The sequence below is a fragment of the Tupaia chinensis genome, unplaced genomic scaffold (assembly GCF_000334495.1).
Source record: "Tupaia chinensis unplaced genomic scaffold, TupChi_1.0 Scaffold000425_1, whole genome shotgun sequence".
Lineage (NCBI taxonomy): Eukaryota > Metazoa > Chordata > Mammalia > Scandentia > Tupaiidae > Tupaia > Tupaia belangeri.
This window is the reverse complement of record NW_006159930.1, coordinates 2,429,305-2,447,184: the sequence shown is the minus strand read 5'-3', so window position 1 is coordinate 2,447,184 and position 17,880 is coordinate 2,429,305. Positions and strand designations below refer to the sequence as shown.

Genomic DNA, 17,880 nt, shown 5'->3' with positions numbered 1-17,880 from the left:
CTATAGGGCGCGTGAGCTCGCCAGACAGAGAGAGACAGAGAGACAGAAAGCGAGAAATCACCCCCCAGGGGGATGGCCATGCCTCAATCCCTTCTCCTCCATTCTCCTCTTGGGATCTTGGGTACGCACGCACACGCGCCCGGCGTGAGTTTTAAGCCACCGGGTCCGGGATGCGAACTGCGGTCTACTACAATGGAGTCCAGTGACATAGCCATTACGTTAACTGCTGGTCCCAGGATTTTCTCTTTATCTTTGACAAAGATCTTATATTGAATCTATTTGGCACCCTTTGTATGTCCTGGATCCAGATGTCTGTGTCTTTATTGAGGTTTGGATAGTTTCAGTTTATATTTCATTAAATAGATTGTCTTGCCTTTTCTTATTTATTTTCCTTCTGGGATATTAATTGCATGGATATTCAGTGTCTCATCATATAGCATAGTTCACCCGCGATCTCTTCATTTTAAATGGCTTTTTCTTTCTTTTTGATAGTTTGGACCATTTCGGAAGTTGCATCCTCAAGTTCAGATAGTCTCTCTTCTGCATGGTCCAACCTGTTGCTGATGTACTATACGGATATTTTGTATGTTTTTAGTTCTTCATCACCAAGATTTCTGTTTGATTCTTTTAGAAGATGTTTCTCTCTCTTTTGACTCTTTCTTCCATGTCATTTTAAAAGATGTATATCTTTCTTTTGACTTTCTCTTCCATGTCATATATTGTTTTCCAAATTGTTTGTGCTATCTTATATATCTTAGTTTTGTTGTCATCAATATTGTAAAATCCATTTTCAGTTTTGCTGTGATTTCCTGCATTGTGTCTGTTACTAGTGTGGAGTTAGTGCATTTTTTGAGGACAAATAGTTCTTTACCATTTCATGTTTTTTATATAATTGCATTGATTCTTTTTTTTTTTTTCTTGGAGAGGTTTTTTTTTTTTTTTTTGTATAGACATAGAGATAGAAAGCGAGAAATCACCCCCCAGGGGGGATGGTCATGCTGCAATCACTTCTCCATTCTCCTCTCGGGATCTTGGGCACACGCACACACACGCACCCGGCGTGAGTTTTAAGCCACCAGGTCCGGGACGTGAACCACGGTTGACTATGTGGGAGTCCAGCGATATAGCCATTACGCTAACTGCTGGTTCCCAATAATTGCATTGATTCTTCAGTATCTGATGGAATACTTACTTTTTCATTTCTTGATTAGATTTCTTCAGTAACAATGTTTATTATTTATTGATTGATTTAATTTGGGTCTTTATTTGTATGGACGGAGCTACCAGTTGGGCTACTAGGGCCTCCAGTTCAGTGTTTTTGAGCTCTAGGTGAAGTTAAAATCACGCACTGGTGTATAGGCAGTTGATTCTCTCAAACTGAAGGCAATAGCTGCTCAGTACTGTGCTTCCTGAGTTCTTAGACCCTGTAGAGGGAGAAAGGGAGGTCGTCAAGTGAAAATATCAGTTGAATATAGTTAATGACCTTTGACTTGGATGAGTTGCACACAGGATGGATGCGTTGTTTGAAAAATTGTGATAAAAGGAGTGGTTAGTCCTTTAGTTATCCAATTGTGTGCAATCCCTGAAGACAGAAGAAGCTGTTTTTTCCAGAGCCTGGCTCCCCTCAGCCACAGCATTCCTCTACAGGTGGTTCAATGTAGGTGGGCATGGCAGACACTGTTGTTGGTATAGGAGGAGACCCGGCGTGACTTCTCTCAAGGCTGTAAGTAACTATGCACGCCTCGGTGCAGCTGGAAGCTTGGGCTAGAGTTGAAGCAAGTCTCTGTCACTGGGTTTAGTGGGGTATCCTTAGGCCCCAGTATTAGGCTGTGAATCAGTGCAGGAACTGCAAAAACTCTATACTCCAGTGGGTGGGACTGGCAGCTGCAGACCTGTGGATGTCTTTGCAGCTTGGTGGCAGGGCTGTACACTGTGTCTATCTACAGAGCCAAGAAGTAGGACTAAGGCTTGAATTTGCACTGAACTTCCACCCACACATTCCTTGGCAGTGCAGGGTATATAGTCTTTGTTTGTTTGTGTCTGTGCAAATGGAGGGAGAGGCTGCATCTCACCCATCTAGGCCCTGTGAGAGCTACCTGTGCTAGTCTGTGTGCTAAGGCACCTGGGACTCGAGAAGGTAGAATGATGCCCAATCTGTTTCACCACCCTGACTTAGAGAAAGTCCCTGGCATCTTTCCATTTGCTAGTGGCTCCACCCCATTCCTTCACTCACACTATTCCAGTAAGTGTGGAGATGCTGCTCTGTAGAAGGAAAGAAAGGAGACAGGGCACTGCTCTGTGTGTCCCAAGTAAGCAGGAAAAGTGGGAGTATAACCCTTGTCAGTTAATCAGGGGAATTGTCCTGATTTAGCTTTTGAGGTAGTGCTGAGCCTTGAGTTTGATTAGGTATGGGGAGAGTTCAGCGCTATCTCAGAGTTGGCTGACCCTTGCAGCTCTCTAAGATGAGCTCATGATCGGTTTCTCTGTTGGTGCCCTGCTACAGCTCGGAAGTTGTGGTTTGAGGGGGAAGCAGGGAACTGAAAGCTGGGAGGGGTGGGGAGTCCTGCTCCCTTTCCCCTGTCCTAGGAGACCTTTGTCATCTCTGGTTCTTTTCAGAGTTTTTTAATTTTTGCTCTAGGGTGCATGTACTCACTGGAGACAGAGACAGAAGGAGAGGGAAAATGAGAAAATGTCCTAAGGGGGCATGACCACGCCATAATTCTTCCTCCTCCATTCTCTTTCTGGATTTAGGGCACACAGGCACATGCCCTCCATGATTTTCATGCTTCTGGGTCCAGCACTTGAGCCGTGTGGTGAGTCTTGTGGAATCCAATACCATCATCAGCTGCCTTCCCATCCACTTTTACATAATGATTAGAAAAAATGTTCAAAATTCTTGTCTAGACCCATTACTTATTTGGAAATACAAATTGCTGATATTCTAATTCTTTTTGCTTCTTTGCAATTGACTTTTGGTTACTGATTTTGTGTTAACCAACTTTGATAAACTCTTATCCATTTTATAATTAATCTGTGGATGATTTCATAGACAACCATGTCATAGGCAAATAATTATAGCCTTTTTTTTCCTTTTTAATAATCATAATATTAATTTCCTTTTCTTGACTAGAGTACCCACTATGGTTAATTTCCCAAGATGACAGATTTATTTCTTTTTTTATAGACCATAGTTTAGTTTATTGTTAACACCCATCATGCCATGAATTCATAAGGAAGAAAGCTTAAGTTCCTTTCTATTGGTTTCCACAAAGTGTATATCTCTGGGAGGAGCAGGCTGGCACTTCAGGTGCCTTCCAGATATAGTCCTCCTTGGCTTACTTCTTTTCTGGTCATTTCCCTTCACACATTTTAGAAAGCTATTTCTGTTCTTAGTAAAATGCTTAATATGCTCAATATGCCCATTCATTCTCTTGGCAAGAATCTTGGCCTTAGCTTGTTTCTTTACAACAGTTCCAACAGTTTACTGGGTACATTGTAGACTCCTCCAGTTCTGCTATGGTAACATTTGTGGGGCATTCCCTTTTGGTCCATGTGAGGATGAACCTCTTCATGGATGATTAGATTAGATTCCCTATCATGTATCCAGAAGTGGATTTATTTCTACTTATTCCTGACAAGCATCTTTTCCTGGAGTGCTATCATACAAGTCTGATCAGTTATTTCACATGCTTTCTGGTACCTAAAAGGACATAACACATGTGAGTGCTTATTATTTTTATGAAGTTATTTTGCATTCTTTGATGTCTACAATATCACCTTTCTTGTAGATTCACATGTATGTTGCCAAAGGAACCACTCCATGTTTTCTAAAAGGCCTAGAGAAAAAATATCTGGTGCCTCTCCTCTTTCCATTTGTGTTTGTCATTTTGGAGAATTACTGGAAGATGTTGGTTTTGGCCAAAGGGCTATTAGGCTATTTATTTATTTATTTATTTATTTATTTAGAGTTCTTTGCCTTAGGACGTCTGTGCTCACCGGAGAGAGAGAGAGCAGAGACAGTGTGAGGGGAAGTGAGAAATCACCCGCTACAGAGGATGGCCACACCACAGTCCCTTCACCTTTATTCTCTTCTCGGGATCTTGGGCACCCACGCAATGCACGAGGGCATGATTTTCAAGCTACTGGGTCTGGGACTAAAACCAGAGTCAGCCAAGTGGGAGTTTAATGACATAACCGCTACACCATCTGCTGACCCTGGTAGATCTCATTTATAATTTTTACAGCTATACTGTTAGAAACATAAAACTTTAAATTGTTCTTTCCTTCTTTCTCTTGGCTCCATTTGAGACCTCACTGTCTTCATGGATGATTAGATTAGTTTCCTATCATGTATCCAGAAGTGGATTTATTTCTACTTATTACTGACAAGCATCTTTTCCTGGAATGCTATCACGCAAGTCTGATAAATTATTTCACATGCTTTCTGGTACCTAGGAGAACATAACGCATGTGAGTGCTTATTATTTTTATCAAGTTATTTTGCATTTTTTTTGTTTTACTCCTAGTATCGTATTCCCCAGTTCAGCAGTTCCATTTGCTTTCCTACTATTGAGACAGAGTCTGGAAGATGTGAGAGTTCAGTGGGTGCCTGGATGACTTCTAGGTTCATGCCTCAGGAAGAAGGAACTCCTGGAAGGGAATGAAGAATGGTAGTTGGAGGGGTAATAATTATTTCTAGGTATCCCCACATATACAAGGCATTTTGGTGGACAGCCGCACACACTCGGTCTCCATTAATTTTCATCATACCCCTGTAAAGATGGCATGAAGCCACATAGTATGTGAAAGCTGGCGTGGGAGTGTGCAAAGAAATACAGATGGGGTCCACTGGATCTTTGCTCAGTGCTCTATTTACAATCCACAGAATCACTCTTTGGCTTCCTCTAAAAGCTACTTAAACTAAAGATCAACAAACTACATCATTATTCTTACTATTAAAAAACTATTCAGATAGAAAGCCACAGCGCCAATAGTAACTAACACCCATGCATGTCTCATTTGACATCTAGACAGTTTTTAATCATTCTATCCTATCAGGTTTATACTAGATACTAGAGAAAATTTATGTAAAACCCATTTTATGTCCCTAAACAATGTGAAGTCTTATACACATATAAATTACATCATAATAGGGGAGGCAAACACAGATACACATAAAAACACATATGTGCATGCACACACACACACACAAGTGATGATCACTATGAAGGAAAACAAGACATGACAGGGATCTAGAGTCTAGAGAGAGGGTGATAGGAATGCTCACACTAATAAGGTCATCAGCTAAGACAGCTCCAAAAGTGCAGCATTTGAGCAGTGCTTCAGTAAAATCAGAGGCAAGGGTTATATGTTTCAGAGAACAAGCTTTACACATGCAGGGATAGCAACTGCAATAGCCTAAAACGGGAATATTTTTGATGTGATTACAGAGACCATTGTGGATAGACTATCGGCAATAAGAGCAGGATGGCAGGGAGTGATGGAAGAGGGGAGAGAGAAGTATACAGGAACCAGCTCTGCATGGCTTACATGCTCAAGGAATGGTGAAAGACTTTATCTGAGCATGGTAGAAAGCCATTAGAAGACTGAGAACCAAGGAGTGAAATGATATGGCTAAACAGTTTAATGATTCTATTGTCAAATCTGTGCAAAATGGACTGGGAGTAGGATTAAGAATGGAATTGAGAAAAATGAAAGCTATTACAAATTCCTGGTAAGAAATGGTGGTAGCTTCGACTGGAGTGATCATCAGTTGGGTTGGTGGGAATGGTCAAAGAATGGGGAATGAGTATATTGTACTTGGATAACTGCAATGCTTTACTGAGAAGCTAAAAAGGGTCAGAGACAAAAGAGAAGTACAAGATTTAAGAAAATGAAAAGGGGGAAAAAGAAGATTGTATCTGCTGTCTTGAAAGATGGAAAACTATGATCACATGAATTCCATAATTTTTACATTTTTTCCCACATAGATCTACAATATCTTCCCATGGATCATGAATTTCATTCCTGGAACTCACCACACTCTCTTCAGAAACTGGGAAAAACTGAAATTATTTGTTGCAAAAGTGATTGAAAAACATAAGGAAGACTGGAATCCTGAGGAAACAAGAGACTTTATTGATGCTTACCTCAAGGAAATGGCAAAGGTGAGGAAATGAAAGTTGTTTCCTGTGTTTTGTTGTGAAAGAACAAATATGGGTATAGCAGTGTCAATTTGATGCTGTAATAAATCAACACAAACTTGTCACAACAGTGCAAAATTATTTCTTACAGTTCTGGATATCAGAAATCTAAAGTCTCACAGGACTAAGTCAAAGTATTGGTCTAGATGGCTACTTCAGGAGGCTCTAAATAAGAATCCATTTCAGAGACTTTTCCTTCTTCTAGAAGCTTCTAATATACCTTGCTTTGAGTTGCGTTCCTTCATATCCAATGCTTGCAAAGGAGTGTCTTCTCTACTCTCTGATCTCTACTTCTACCTTTATATCTTCTCCCTCTGACTTTGACTTTATAACCTCCCTTTTGTAAAGTCATTTATTTTATTCCAGGGCCCACTGGGAGGATCCTGCATAATCTAGGCATCTCAAATTCCTCAACTAAATCAGACATGCAAAGTTTGATCTGGAAGCAGTATAAGCGTTTGTTAAATATTTTATCCATTGTCTCTCATGTAATTTATCATGTTATCTTAGTGGATGTATATTGTCACTTTCATCTATAAAACAAAAAACTGAAGCTCAGAGAGGTCAATTAGCTGACCCTAGATGACATAGCTACTGAGTGACAGGGCTAATATTGGGAGCCAAGTCAGTTTGTTCACCTCTGTTTCTTCTAATATTATACAGGTAACTTATTTCTACTTATTGGCATAAGGAAACAGTTACTTAATCTTCACCCACTCAAGTGCTGGAAGGTTTTTTTTTTTTTTTTTTAGAGGTATATGCAATAGGGCACGTGCACTCGCCAGAAAGACAGAGAGAGACAGAGAGACAGAAAGCGAGAAATCACCCCCCAGTGGGGATGGCCATGCCACAATCCCTTCTCCTCCATTCTCCTCTCGGGATCTTGGGCATGCACACACACGTGCCCAGCGTGAGTTTAAGCCACTGGGTCTGGGACTAGAGCCCTGGTTGACTACATGGGAGTTCCATGACATAGCCATTACACTAACTGCTGGTCCCAATGCTGGAAGTTTTTTGATAGCTTTCAAAACTTGGAGCTGGACGATACTAATGATACTGCTTGTAATAAGGCTCTATCTCCTGAGGAGTCCAAAGGAAAGTCATTATTCCTGGAGACCTTGCTTCCAAATCTCCTCTGTAGGATAAAGCCCCTGTGTGTTGTGGTAACTATGAATCTACTGAATAAACCAATAAGCACTGTCCTTTCTGACACAAGGGCAATGCATCTTCAAGTTTTGATGAAGAGAACCTCATCTGCACCACCCTGGACCTATTTTTGGCCGGAACTGAGACAACTTCTACAACATTGCGCTGGGGTCTGCTTTACTTGGCCCTCAACCCAGAAATCCAAGGTGAGCATGTCCATGAGAGTGTCTTGGAACCAGGTAGAATAACCCCTCCTGAACACACCACCCAAAGTTGGGGCCAGAAGGGAGCCATGGAAAGGAAATGTCAGTAGAGCCGACATTAGATGATGTGGTCTTGGGAACTGCATGCTCATATTTTCTGTCATAGCTGTGATGAGCCCAAGTAATAGAAATTTAGCAGAAAGTTTTTGTCTCAAGAAGATCAGAGTTGGGGGAAAACAGAGAAATCAATTGACAATGCAATGTTCCAGGAAAGAGTTACCTTTCACAGGAAAATATGATTTAGCCCTTCCCTCCTTTTAAATAATGCCATCCCTCTTTTCCCTTGAAAATGTCCAAATTCCTTCATCTGGCTTATAGTACTCTCTGCTATGCCCCTTTCTGTCTGCTAGCCTGAACCCCACCCATGCTGCTTGATATCCCCACTAAATTATACACCATTTCTTATACTATCCTTATTTTATTTATATCTCTTATGTCATGACATCAGCTTTTCTCTCCACCAAGTAGGTTCTTCCCCAATTTCTCTAACTTTTTTTGAAGAATTTGCTCAAGCTTGTCTCCCTAAGATGTTTTTCTACTCCTATGGGATATTCTGAGCTAGGAAATCCTTAGCATTTTCTTTATACAGAAATGGCCTAATGGTCCTTCATTACTCTGCCTAATGCACTTTATTTGTATACCCTCTGCACATGCCCTATTTCATGTAAAAACAATGAATGTTCATCCCTGTTTTTCTTCAAGGTTTTAGAACAATTTGAGCACTTGGGGAATGGGAATTGTAGAAGAGATTTTCAAAATGTGGGTATAAATGTATTACTGGGACATGAGTTCAATTTAGTGGATTGAGACTCACAATTTTTTCCTAAGATGCAAATGGAATAGTACATATTACAATACTTGTTAATGTATTAAGGGCATATTTGTTCATCAAACTTTATTTCTTTCATATGTGTGTGTGTGTGTGTTTATATGCAGATTGCTTTGACAACAGTGTGAATATAATTAACTCTACTGAATTGTCCACTTAAAAATAACTAAGATGATAAAGTTTATATTTTGTGTATTTTCCTAATTAATGGTTTCTTAACTGGACAGTTTGAAAATGGTAGAAGATCACTTCTCTTACAGGTTTAACAATAGTATAAACTGGACTTGGCAAAACCGGATGATTCCAGCTCCTACTAATGTGTTTCTCTGCTGTGTCTAGAGGGATATCCTTTTAGAAACTCTCTGAGATAGTGCACTAGTAGGGCTGCTATTCCACCAACAGAATGGGGAAAGTAGGAGGGATGCACACTCCCTTCCTTTAAGCACTGAGTTCAAGGATTAAATTTTACTTTTATTTATATTCTATTGGTCAGAACTTAGTCACATGGTCACTATTATACAAAACATAATCTGGGAAATGGAGTCTTTTGCTCCACAACAAAGTATTCAGCTCAAATTTATTTCTAAGAAAAAAGGAAAACACATATTTGGAGACAACCAGTATTAGATCATTTCTTGGGTGCTTTCTTAAACCAACACATGTAAATTTCAAAATATCCTAAAGATTGAGGTATATGTTTCCCCATTAATAGATGAGGAAACTGGGGCTCTGAGAGTTTAAGGAGTTTACAGCAGTCGCATTGCAGAGTAAGAATTTGCCACCATATTGTTCCTATGCCAGCACGCATCATTCACACTCATGAATCGCCTTGAGAAAATAGGGTCTGTAAATCTGCTATGTTCTGAATACTTATGTCCCTCTTCAAATTCATGTGTTGAAACCTAAGTGTGGTATTATTAGAGGTGTGGCCTTTGGTAGATGCGTAGTCCCCATGACTGAGATTAATGGCCTTATAAAAGTGACGTAGAGAGCTGCCTTCTTTCACCTTCAAGGACACAGGGAAAAGTTGCCATCTAGGAACCAGAGAGTAAGTCCTCAGCAGACACTAAATCTGCTGGTGCCCTGATCTTGCACTTGCCAGGCACCAACACTGTGACAAATACATGTCTTTTATTTTTAAGCTACCAAGTTGATGTTTTGTTAGAGCAAACTGAATAGATGAAGAGAGGTTCCTCCTGTGGGCTTAGCCAAGTTGATCCTGGGTATTCCGTCCCTTCACCTAGTGTGGCTCACGGTAAGTTATAATGTTAGTAGTTTTCTGGGTAAGCCCTCTGAAGGATTCAGAATTATTTTAGTTCTTTGCAACCTGTTCAGAAATTGAAATATAATAGGTGAGATATGAGAGAAGACTCCTATGTCTTTAGAAGAAAGCATAAATTCTGAAAAATAATAGAGCTTCCTCTCCTTACCCAGAAAAAGTCCATGCTGAGATTGACAGAGTGCTTGGCCAGTGTCAGCAGCCAGGCATGGCGCTTCGAGAGTCCATGCCCTACACCAACGCCTTCATCCATGAGGTGCAGAGGATGGGCAACATCGTCCCCCTGAATGCTCCCAGGGAAGTGACAGTTGATACCACTTTGGCTGGATACCACCTGCCCAAGGTAGACAGGCAACCCAGCCTCCAATTGTAGTACCTGAACTTGAAAAGTGACATGTGCTTTTTGTCTTAAGGAATCACTTAAATGGAGAGTTATACAGTACTTGATAATTACCATTTTTTTCCTCCGTGCATGATCTTTAGAACATTAGTTTCACTAGATATTAATATGAAGTGTGGGAGTGAAGAAGGGAAGATTCCTTGTTCATGTTTGGGCAGAGACTGGCTGTTCTTTTCTGTGAGAACCTCAGCATTTGTACTGTGATGAGGAACTTTGTGAATCTCTGTGGGCACACAGTCAGGAACGGTTCTCAGTTAGACTCTGGCACAAAACCCATTTCTTAGTGTTGTGGAGTGTCTCACTGAACTATGGATCTGCCAAAGTGACTTCAGAAAATGTTGCTTCACAATTCTGAGATTATAGAATGTAAAAAATGTAGAGTATTAAAGGATGGCGAACCTAAGCTTAGTGATAACATGGCAAAAACATTCTCATCAAGGTAAATAACATTTAAAACATTGAGATGAGAGGGCATGTAGCATGTTTGGTAACTAGAAGCTGGCATTCTAGCTAGGGGGAGTGCATCCCAGACAGGTCTTATCCTCTGAGAATGGGAGGCTATTGAAGAGCATGGAGTTGGAGGTGTGTGCAGGTGGAGATGTGGCATTGTTTAATGTTCAAATAACATTCTGCTTTCCTGGGATGGATCAGATTGAAAGGGTCAAGAGGGCATGTAGGGCATAGTTAGGCTATTACAGGAGCCTTGGCAGGCAAGGTGGCATCTTGGACTAAGGTGGCAAACAGCGAATGAAGTTCAAGACCAAGAGAATGTTATTATAAAATTGACCAATCTTGCTCTGTGTTGGAGGAAGGCAGAGTCAGGGAAAGTCTCATTTCAGGGGATTCCTTTCCTTCACAGTATGTACCTGGATGAATAGGGGTTCTTTATCTGAGCTTCCTGATTTTATTATTAAATCAACTATAGAGAGAGAAGGTATAGTATTTCAATAGGTACTAGAGGGAAGCAAATGGGAAAAACAGATGAAGAAGACACCTCTTCCTTGGAATAGATGCCATAGTTATGGCTTCACTTAGCATCTGGCTTGCTTTTGGCATAGCACAGGCTACTAGCTGTCACATGACCTTCTCATGGATGCATGTGTGCCCTTCCCCAAGTTCTACACTTGAGGAAGATCCATTCTGCAGACCGTAGTAGTGAGCCCCCTGAAAAAAATTCCCAGAAGGCAATTCCAATCCATCATTGTAAGTTGTTCCATTGAGGTTTCTTGAAGATGGGGTCAGGAGAGAGTGCTTTGGGCAAGATAGGGGAGCTCAAAGTACAATCAGACTCCTGTGTGGCAGCCAGAGGATACTACCCATTTGTTGTGTTTGTATTATGTGGATCAAACATTGCTTGAATGTTTTCTATTTTCTTTAGGGGACTGTGATCCTAACCAATTTGACTGCACTACACAGGGACCCCAATGAGTGGGCCACCCCTGACACCTTCAATCCAGAGCATTTTTTGGAGAATGGACAGTTTAAGAAAAGGGAAGCTTTTCTGCCTTTTTCAATAGGTAAGTTATAATAAAGAGGAATGTGAATGGCAGGGCCCTCCCCTATCCTGTTTCCTAGGGTCCCTTCTGTGTTACAAATATCTCTAGACACCCTGTCCAGGGTGACTCCATCCTGTTGTTTTCATAGCCCTGGGCTGGGCATAACTTCAGACCTCCCTTATTTCTGAAGCCCTCCCTGGCATCAGATGGCAATTTCAGCTTCTCTCTCTTCTGGCCTCCTAAACACTGGAGACAGAGATCTAGATATCACTTCTTACCCACAAAGAAGACTAGATGCCTGGCATCTTTATAGACTTTCTAAACGTCCTAAGATCTTTTTAAGGACTTCCCATCACACAGAAATAGAGCTTATTTATAATGAGACAAAAAGGCAATAAGGGCAAGAGGGTACAGACCATGTGGGCATCATGCCATGACTCTGAAGGCTTCTGGCTTTACTAGATTGTGTGGTACTCTATAAGAGTCCCTGCAGAAACACTTTGGCCTTTTTTAGTTGTTTTTTCAAATTGAGTTAGTACATTTATGTGGTATACAACTTGAATGGAAGGGAAGAATGAAACTCTCTCTCTTTCTCACCCATGTTTTCAAGCCAGCCACTTCTATAAAGTATTTTTAACTCCTAACTTTTTTAAATCAATAATGAAAATTCTTAGTATATTCCCAGGTATTGAGTTAGAGTTTTTATATATATTATATCAATTCGTTTCTCAATTTCTTTTTTTAAAGAATTATTTATGTAATGTTATTTATTATCATTATGTTTTAAATTTGGCCAAAGAGAGACAGAGAGAGAGAGAAAAGGGGAAAATGAGAAAGCAAAATACCATGTCCACGACTCTCAGTGGTCAGTCACATAGGAATCCAGCCTCTTAACTACCACACCATGTGCCGACTCAGTTCTCCACTTTCTTAATTCCATAAATATTTGCTCAGATATATTCTATGTCAAGCATTCAGCCCTGAAAATATGACAATGAAGGAAGCACAGAATGAAATAAAACAGAACTGTCTCATGGAGCAAGCATGCACATTGCTTGTTACAAGGTCCACATTATTATCGGTTTAGAAATAAGGAATCTGAGGTTTAATCAAATGTGGAAACTAATGTCATAAAACTCCTGTGGCAGAGCTGGGACTGGGACCCAATGCTGAACAAATTTATTTAGAGCTGAAGCGTGGCTTTTTCCTCACATCATCTCCTGAAAAGTCCTTATTGCCACATAGAACCTACACTATGGATGTATGATAGTTTATCTACCATTTATTTAAAATATAACTTGATTTCCCAAGATAGTATCATTTTGCTGATACTGTCCCTAAGCCTCAGAAAGGGAGGAACTGGAATTTGCCCTCGTGTCTATGTAACTCCAAAGTCTGTGCTTTCTCGCCACGCTGTGCTGCCCTGGGTGTGTCTATGCAGATTCTAATTATTGGGTCATCAAAAATCATAATGCACTTTTGCATAAAAAGTAGGAAAATAAGCCACGACTTTCCTGATGACCTAATATATCCTCTATCTTTCTTTATCTGGTTCCACGTTACCCATGTTCTATTAAACAAATCACTTTTAATATGAAAGCTGACACAGGCTATAGAAATATCTTCCAGCCTTCCTCGCAACAGTCATTTCAAGTTTTGTTTTGTTTTGTTTTTCACAAAACAAAGCGTCAGCTATGCATTTCAATTCGTATCATTATTCTTGTTCCTTAGTTTGGCACTAGATCCATGAAATGCTGAAATGTGACTTTCTGTGGATTCCACAATAAAAATGCCTCCCCCAAGGTTTACTGCAACTGTGACGAGAGAAATCTGAATAGATGTGCATGGCTTTAAAAGCAAGAAGGATTGAAAATAGCAGTTTCATTATTTCATTGTTTCTTCTTGTGTTCGTATTAAGTGATTTTGTTTCAAGTCTTTGGACTAGACACGCAATTCGACGTACACAAATTTCCCACCTCTGCTGTCCTACTCTGCAATTCCAGCCCTGAAACTCTCTTGCCTGATCCCTGAAAACAATGGACTTTGTCATTCTGGACTTCTGCTTTCTATGTTTTATGAACCCCTGTTGCTGTCAGACTGAAAAGAGTTACTGGATATGAAGCCCTGTGGCAGCACAGGCCCTTCCACTGCTCAGGTTTTGCGGGGTATGATCTAGGATAATAATCTCTTCATAGCCTCAATGCCACCCGGAAGGATAACTCCTCTTTGTCTTACAGGAAAGCGGGCCTGCCTTGGAGAACAGTTGGCCAGGACTGAGTTGTTTATTTTCTTCACTTCCATTCTGCAGAAGTTCACCTTCAAGCCCCCAAACAATGAGAAGCTGAGCCTGAAATTCAGAACAGGCATTACCCTTGCCCCCGTTAGCCACCGCCTCTGTGCTATTCCTCGGGCCTGATGTTGGGGGAAAAGCAGAGAAGGGAAATCAAGAAGAAATACCATGTTCTCTGAAATCATTTGTACCTGCTAGATGGGAGGGGACAGAATAAAAGTGACTTTGAGGAAAGATCAGAGGGATCAGACACAAAGGACCCTGGATTCAAATTTTGACTTTCCCATGCCCTTTAAAGTAGCTAGTACTATGCAAATAATTCATGGGCTAAATGATTAACCCTTTTCATCTAGGAGTTCGAAGAAGCATAATGATTTCTTCCCTAAAAATGTTCTTCTAAGAATCAGAAGAAACAGTGGATTGTACCTATTTCGTTAACCAGAAAGCACTTACTAAAATGTATGCTGTAACCTGTCTTCTTCCTCCCTTTTTTCTTAGATATATTTATTTGCTCTGGTCTGTTGAGGTAGTTGAGGTCAAAGTGGATCAAAATCATCAATATAAGTTAGAATTTTGATGCTGGGGCAGTCACAGAGGTTGGCCATAAAGGCTTACCCACTTGGTGGCTCTGTCCTTGCTTGCCTTGTGTCTGCCACAGAATGACCCTCTGGGAGGACAGTAGGACAAGTGTTAGTCCCTCTTCACAGGCAGGGAAAGCAAGTGCTGTTGAAGCAATTTCTGACTTACATAAGGAAGCGCTTACCTCGGCCTTGGACCCGAAACCAAGCAGGGTGCAGCCACAACTAACCAAACCTGGGAAGCAGGTTAAGGAACAAATGTGGAAATATTTCCCATCTCTAGGAGAGATGCCTTGCCTCAAATCCTCCATCAGGTATTATTCCTATAATGTTTCCTGTTCAATTTAACTGTGTGGGGGCCAGTAAGTGGCATGGTGGTTAAAGAAGATGGATTCCCACATGTCCAGCCACAGTTCAAGTCCTAAATCTGGAGATTCGCTTTCCCTTTCTCTTTTTCGCTGTCTTGTCAAATTTAAAAATAATAACAACAAATGGAATTAAAGAAATAAATAAATAATTCTTTATAAAAATTTAACTGTGTGGTGATGGTGATTTATTTATTTATTTTGAAATTTTTTTGTTAAAGGTTTGTGCACTCACCAGAGGGAGAGAAAATGAGAAATCCCTCCCAGGGAAATGGCACACCATAATCCCTTCTCTGTTTTCCTCTCAGGATTTTGGGCATGCACTCACAGGTGTCTGGTGTAATTTTCAAGGTGTCGAGGTGGTTAGCCATGTGGGATCTAGCACTTCTACCCTTATGTCACCTGCTGGTCCCTGAAAGTGATCTTTTTATGCAACCTGATAGAAAGCTTTTAGTGGCCAGTAGAAGGGGACATCAAAAGTTTATGGAAAGATTGAATGAAAGTATGAGTTAACTTTAGTACAAAAAATATTGACATCCAGGGAACCAGTTAGCGTAATGGCTATGTCGCTGGACTCCCACGTAGTCGACCGCAGTTCGCATCCCGGACCGGGTGGCTTAAAACTCACGCCAGGCACATGTGCGTGCATGCCCAAGATCCCAAGAGGAGAATGGAGGAGAAGGGATTGTGGCGTGACCATCCCCTCTGGGGGGTGATTTCTCGCTTTCTGTCTCTATGTCTCTATCTGTCTGGCGAGCGCACGCGCCCTATAGCGAAAAAATCTCTCCAAAAAAAGAAAAAAAATATTGACATCCATGCATAATTTTTAATATCTTTTCCACAAACTTTTTGAAGAACCCTTGTATCACCTACCAGAACTAACTAATTCCTGTGGAATATTTTATAGCAGAGACTTGAGTTTCAGAATCCTGCTCATTCCCTCTGGGTTTGGTAGTGAAGGGAGACAAAGACCATAAAATGGAGGGCCAAGTAACACTGGTGGTTCATGGAGTTTTCACTCCAAATCCACTAAATGAACAAACAAGACAGTCATGGTACCTGGACTAAACTGTTACAAATATTTTTCCTACATGATTAGACCTAAGTAATTTAATTACTTAGTTCTTAATATCAACCAGGAAGCCACAGAGCTTTTCAAAATGTCCTGTTGTTTGAGATTCAAAGAAAAGTCAATTTTATCATACTTTGAGTTGAGTTTATTGGAGATGTAGATTAATTTTGCTTTATGAAATTTTGAGATTTCACAGTTATTGTTTCTTTGCATATATGTCTATTCCATTTCCTTTTTTTCTTCTCTGGTTCTAATTACATGTGTTTGTGGGACTTATGGTATCCCAAATTTCTCTGAGGCTCTGTTCATTACTCTCTCTTTTGTTCTCTGTGGGATTGTTTTTGTTTTTGTTTTTGTTTTTGTTTTTGTTTTGTTTTGCAATTGCATCATTTCTATCAATGTATTTTTTAATTTCAAATGTAAAAATTTACTTATTTTTCCCTTTTCCAATTTACATCTTCATTACTCTCTATCTTTTGTTCTCTGTGGAATTTTTTTTTGTTTTTGTTTTTGTTTTTTGTTTTGCAATTGCATCATTTCTATCAATGTATTTTTTAATTTTAAATGTAAAAATTTACTTATTTTTCCCTTTTCCATCTTACATCTCTTAAATCTTTTTCTTGATTTTTAAATTTTAGTTACTGTACTTTTTAGTTACAGAATTCCATTTATTTTTTACTTTTATCTCTCTATTTGATGAGACATTATCTCCATAGCTTCCCTTATTACCTTAACTATGGGTCACAATATCCTATTAGTTTGCAAATCTCAAACTTTTTTCTTGAAAATTGTACATTTTAGATAATATGTTACAGAAATTCTGACTAATGATGTCTTTCCAAGAATTGTTATTGTTATTTGTATTTGTATTGTTTAAGGACTTGGCTACACTGACAAATTTACTAAGGCCTGTTCTCCCCACAGTGTAAAGCCTATGTTGTCTATTGTCTGAAGACACCAACTTGTGGGCATGCACACACTCGGAATAATTGGTTTGAACACGGCTTTCCATCTTTTTTTATGTATTTCTTTCAGCTGTCTTGCCCTCTTGGTATTAGACGCTGTTGTTAGTCTCCACTAACTTCTGACCCATTGCTTTGAATGCATGTTTGTTTGCTTTTTGTTGTTGTTGTTGCTGGAGAGCATGTATACTGACCAAAGAGAGATGACCAGAAAAGGAAAGGAGAAAGCATCCCACACAGAAAATGTTATACCGTAATCCCTTCTCCTCCATCTCTCCTTCCTGTCAGGAATTTGAGCATAGACACACACTTGTAAAGTGTTTTCAAGCCATGGAATATAGGACTTGAACCACCTGGTGCCATGTGGGATCTGGATGCCTTAACCACCAGGTTACAGAGCTGGACCTACTCTACTGTTTTCAACAGTACTCCTAGGACATAAATTGCTTCACATCTGATCCAATTAAATGTAGACCTCTCTCAGAAATAGGCTTTTTGTTCTGCCCTTGAGTTGTGTTCTGGCCCCAGAAAGACTGTTCTTAGCTGTTCCTTTCGGTGAATGAGGCTTGTAAACTTCTGGCTGGCCTATGATTTAGCTTATTGTTCTCCTGAAACTATCAGCCTCCAGTTAATTCCTGTCACCAAAATCTAAATTGTTTGGGGCATGGTGTCTGGTCTTTGTAGCTAATCTCTCCTAGTACAAAACCTTAATCCTAGGACCAAGCTGGGGTGAGGACAATCACATGCAGTATTTCCAGTCTACCAGCCTAAGGTAATGTTTCTTCCCTCTAAGTGGTGCTGGATGGAGAGTATCCTTGAACTTCTCAGCCACTCTGGCCTAGAATAAAGTTTCTGTAGCATGGAGATTTGGTGGTGGGGCATGGGAAATACTGATGTCCTTCCTTTTGCAGGCTTCAAGTAGGAAGTAGGGGAAGAGTTCTGGGCTATACTATGCTTACAGTGGCACTTTTGTCACACAGAGCAAAGTACTGGGGAG

At 40.2% G+C, this 17,880-nt stretch overlaps 1 protein-coding gene across 1 annotated transcript in view; it reads left to right on the top strand.

Moving 5' to 3' along the window:
• The window catches only part of LOC102492033 (cytochrome P450 2J2), a 27,090-nt gene extending 12,177 nt beyond the window's left edge, over positions 1-14,913 (top strand). Inside the window, exons 5-9 of the mRNA XM_006154918.3 lie at positions 5,991-6,167; positions 7,420-7,555; positions 9,876-10,063; positions 11,499-11,637; positions 13,854-14,913. Coding sequence (XP_006154980.1) covers positions 5,991-6,167; positions 7,420-7,555; positions 9,876-10,063; positions 11,499-11,637; positions 13,854-14,032 — 819 coding nt within the window. The 3' untranslated portion in view covers positions 14,033-14,913. The remainder of the gene's footprint in view (positions 1-5,990; positions 6,168-7,419; positions 7,556-9,875; positions 10,064-11,498; positions 11,638-13,853) is intronic.
• The last annotated feature ends 2,967 nt before the right edge of the window (positions 14,914-17,880 follow it).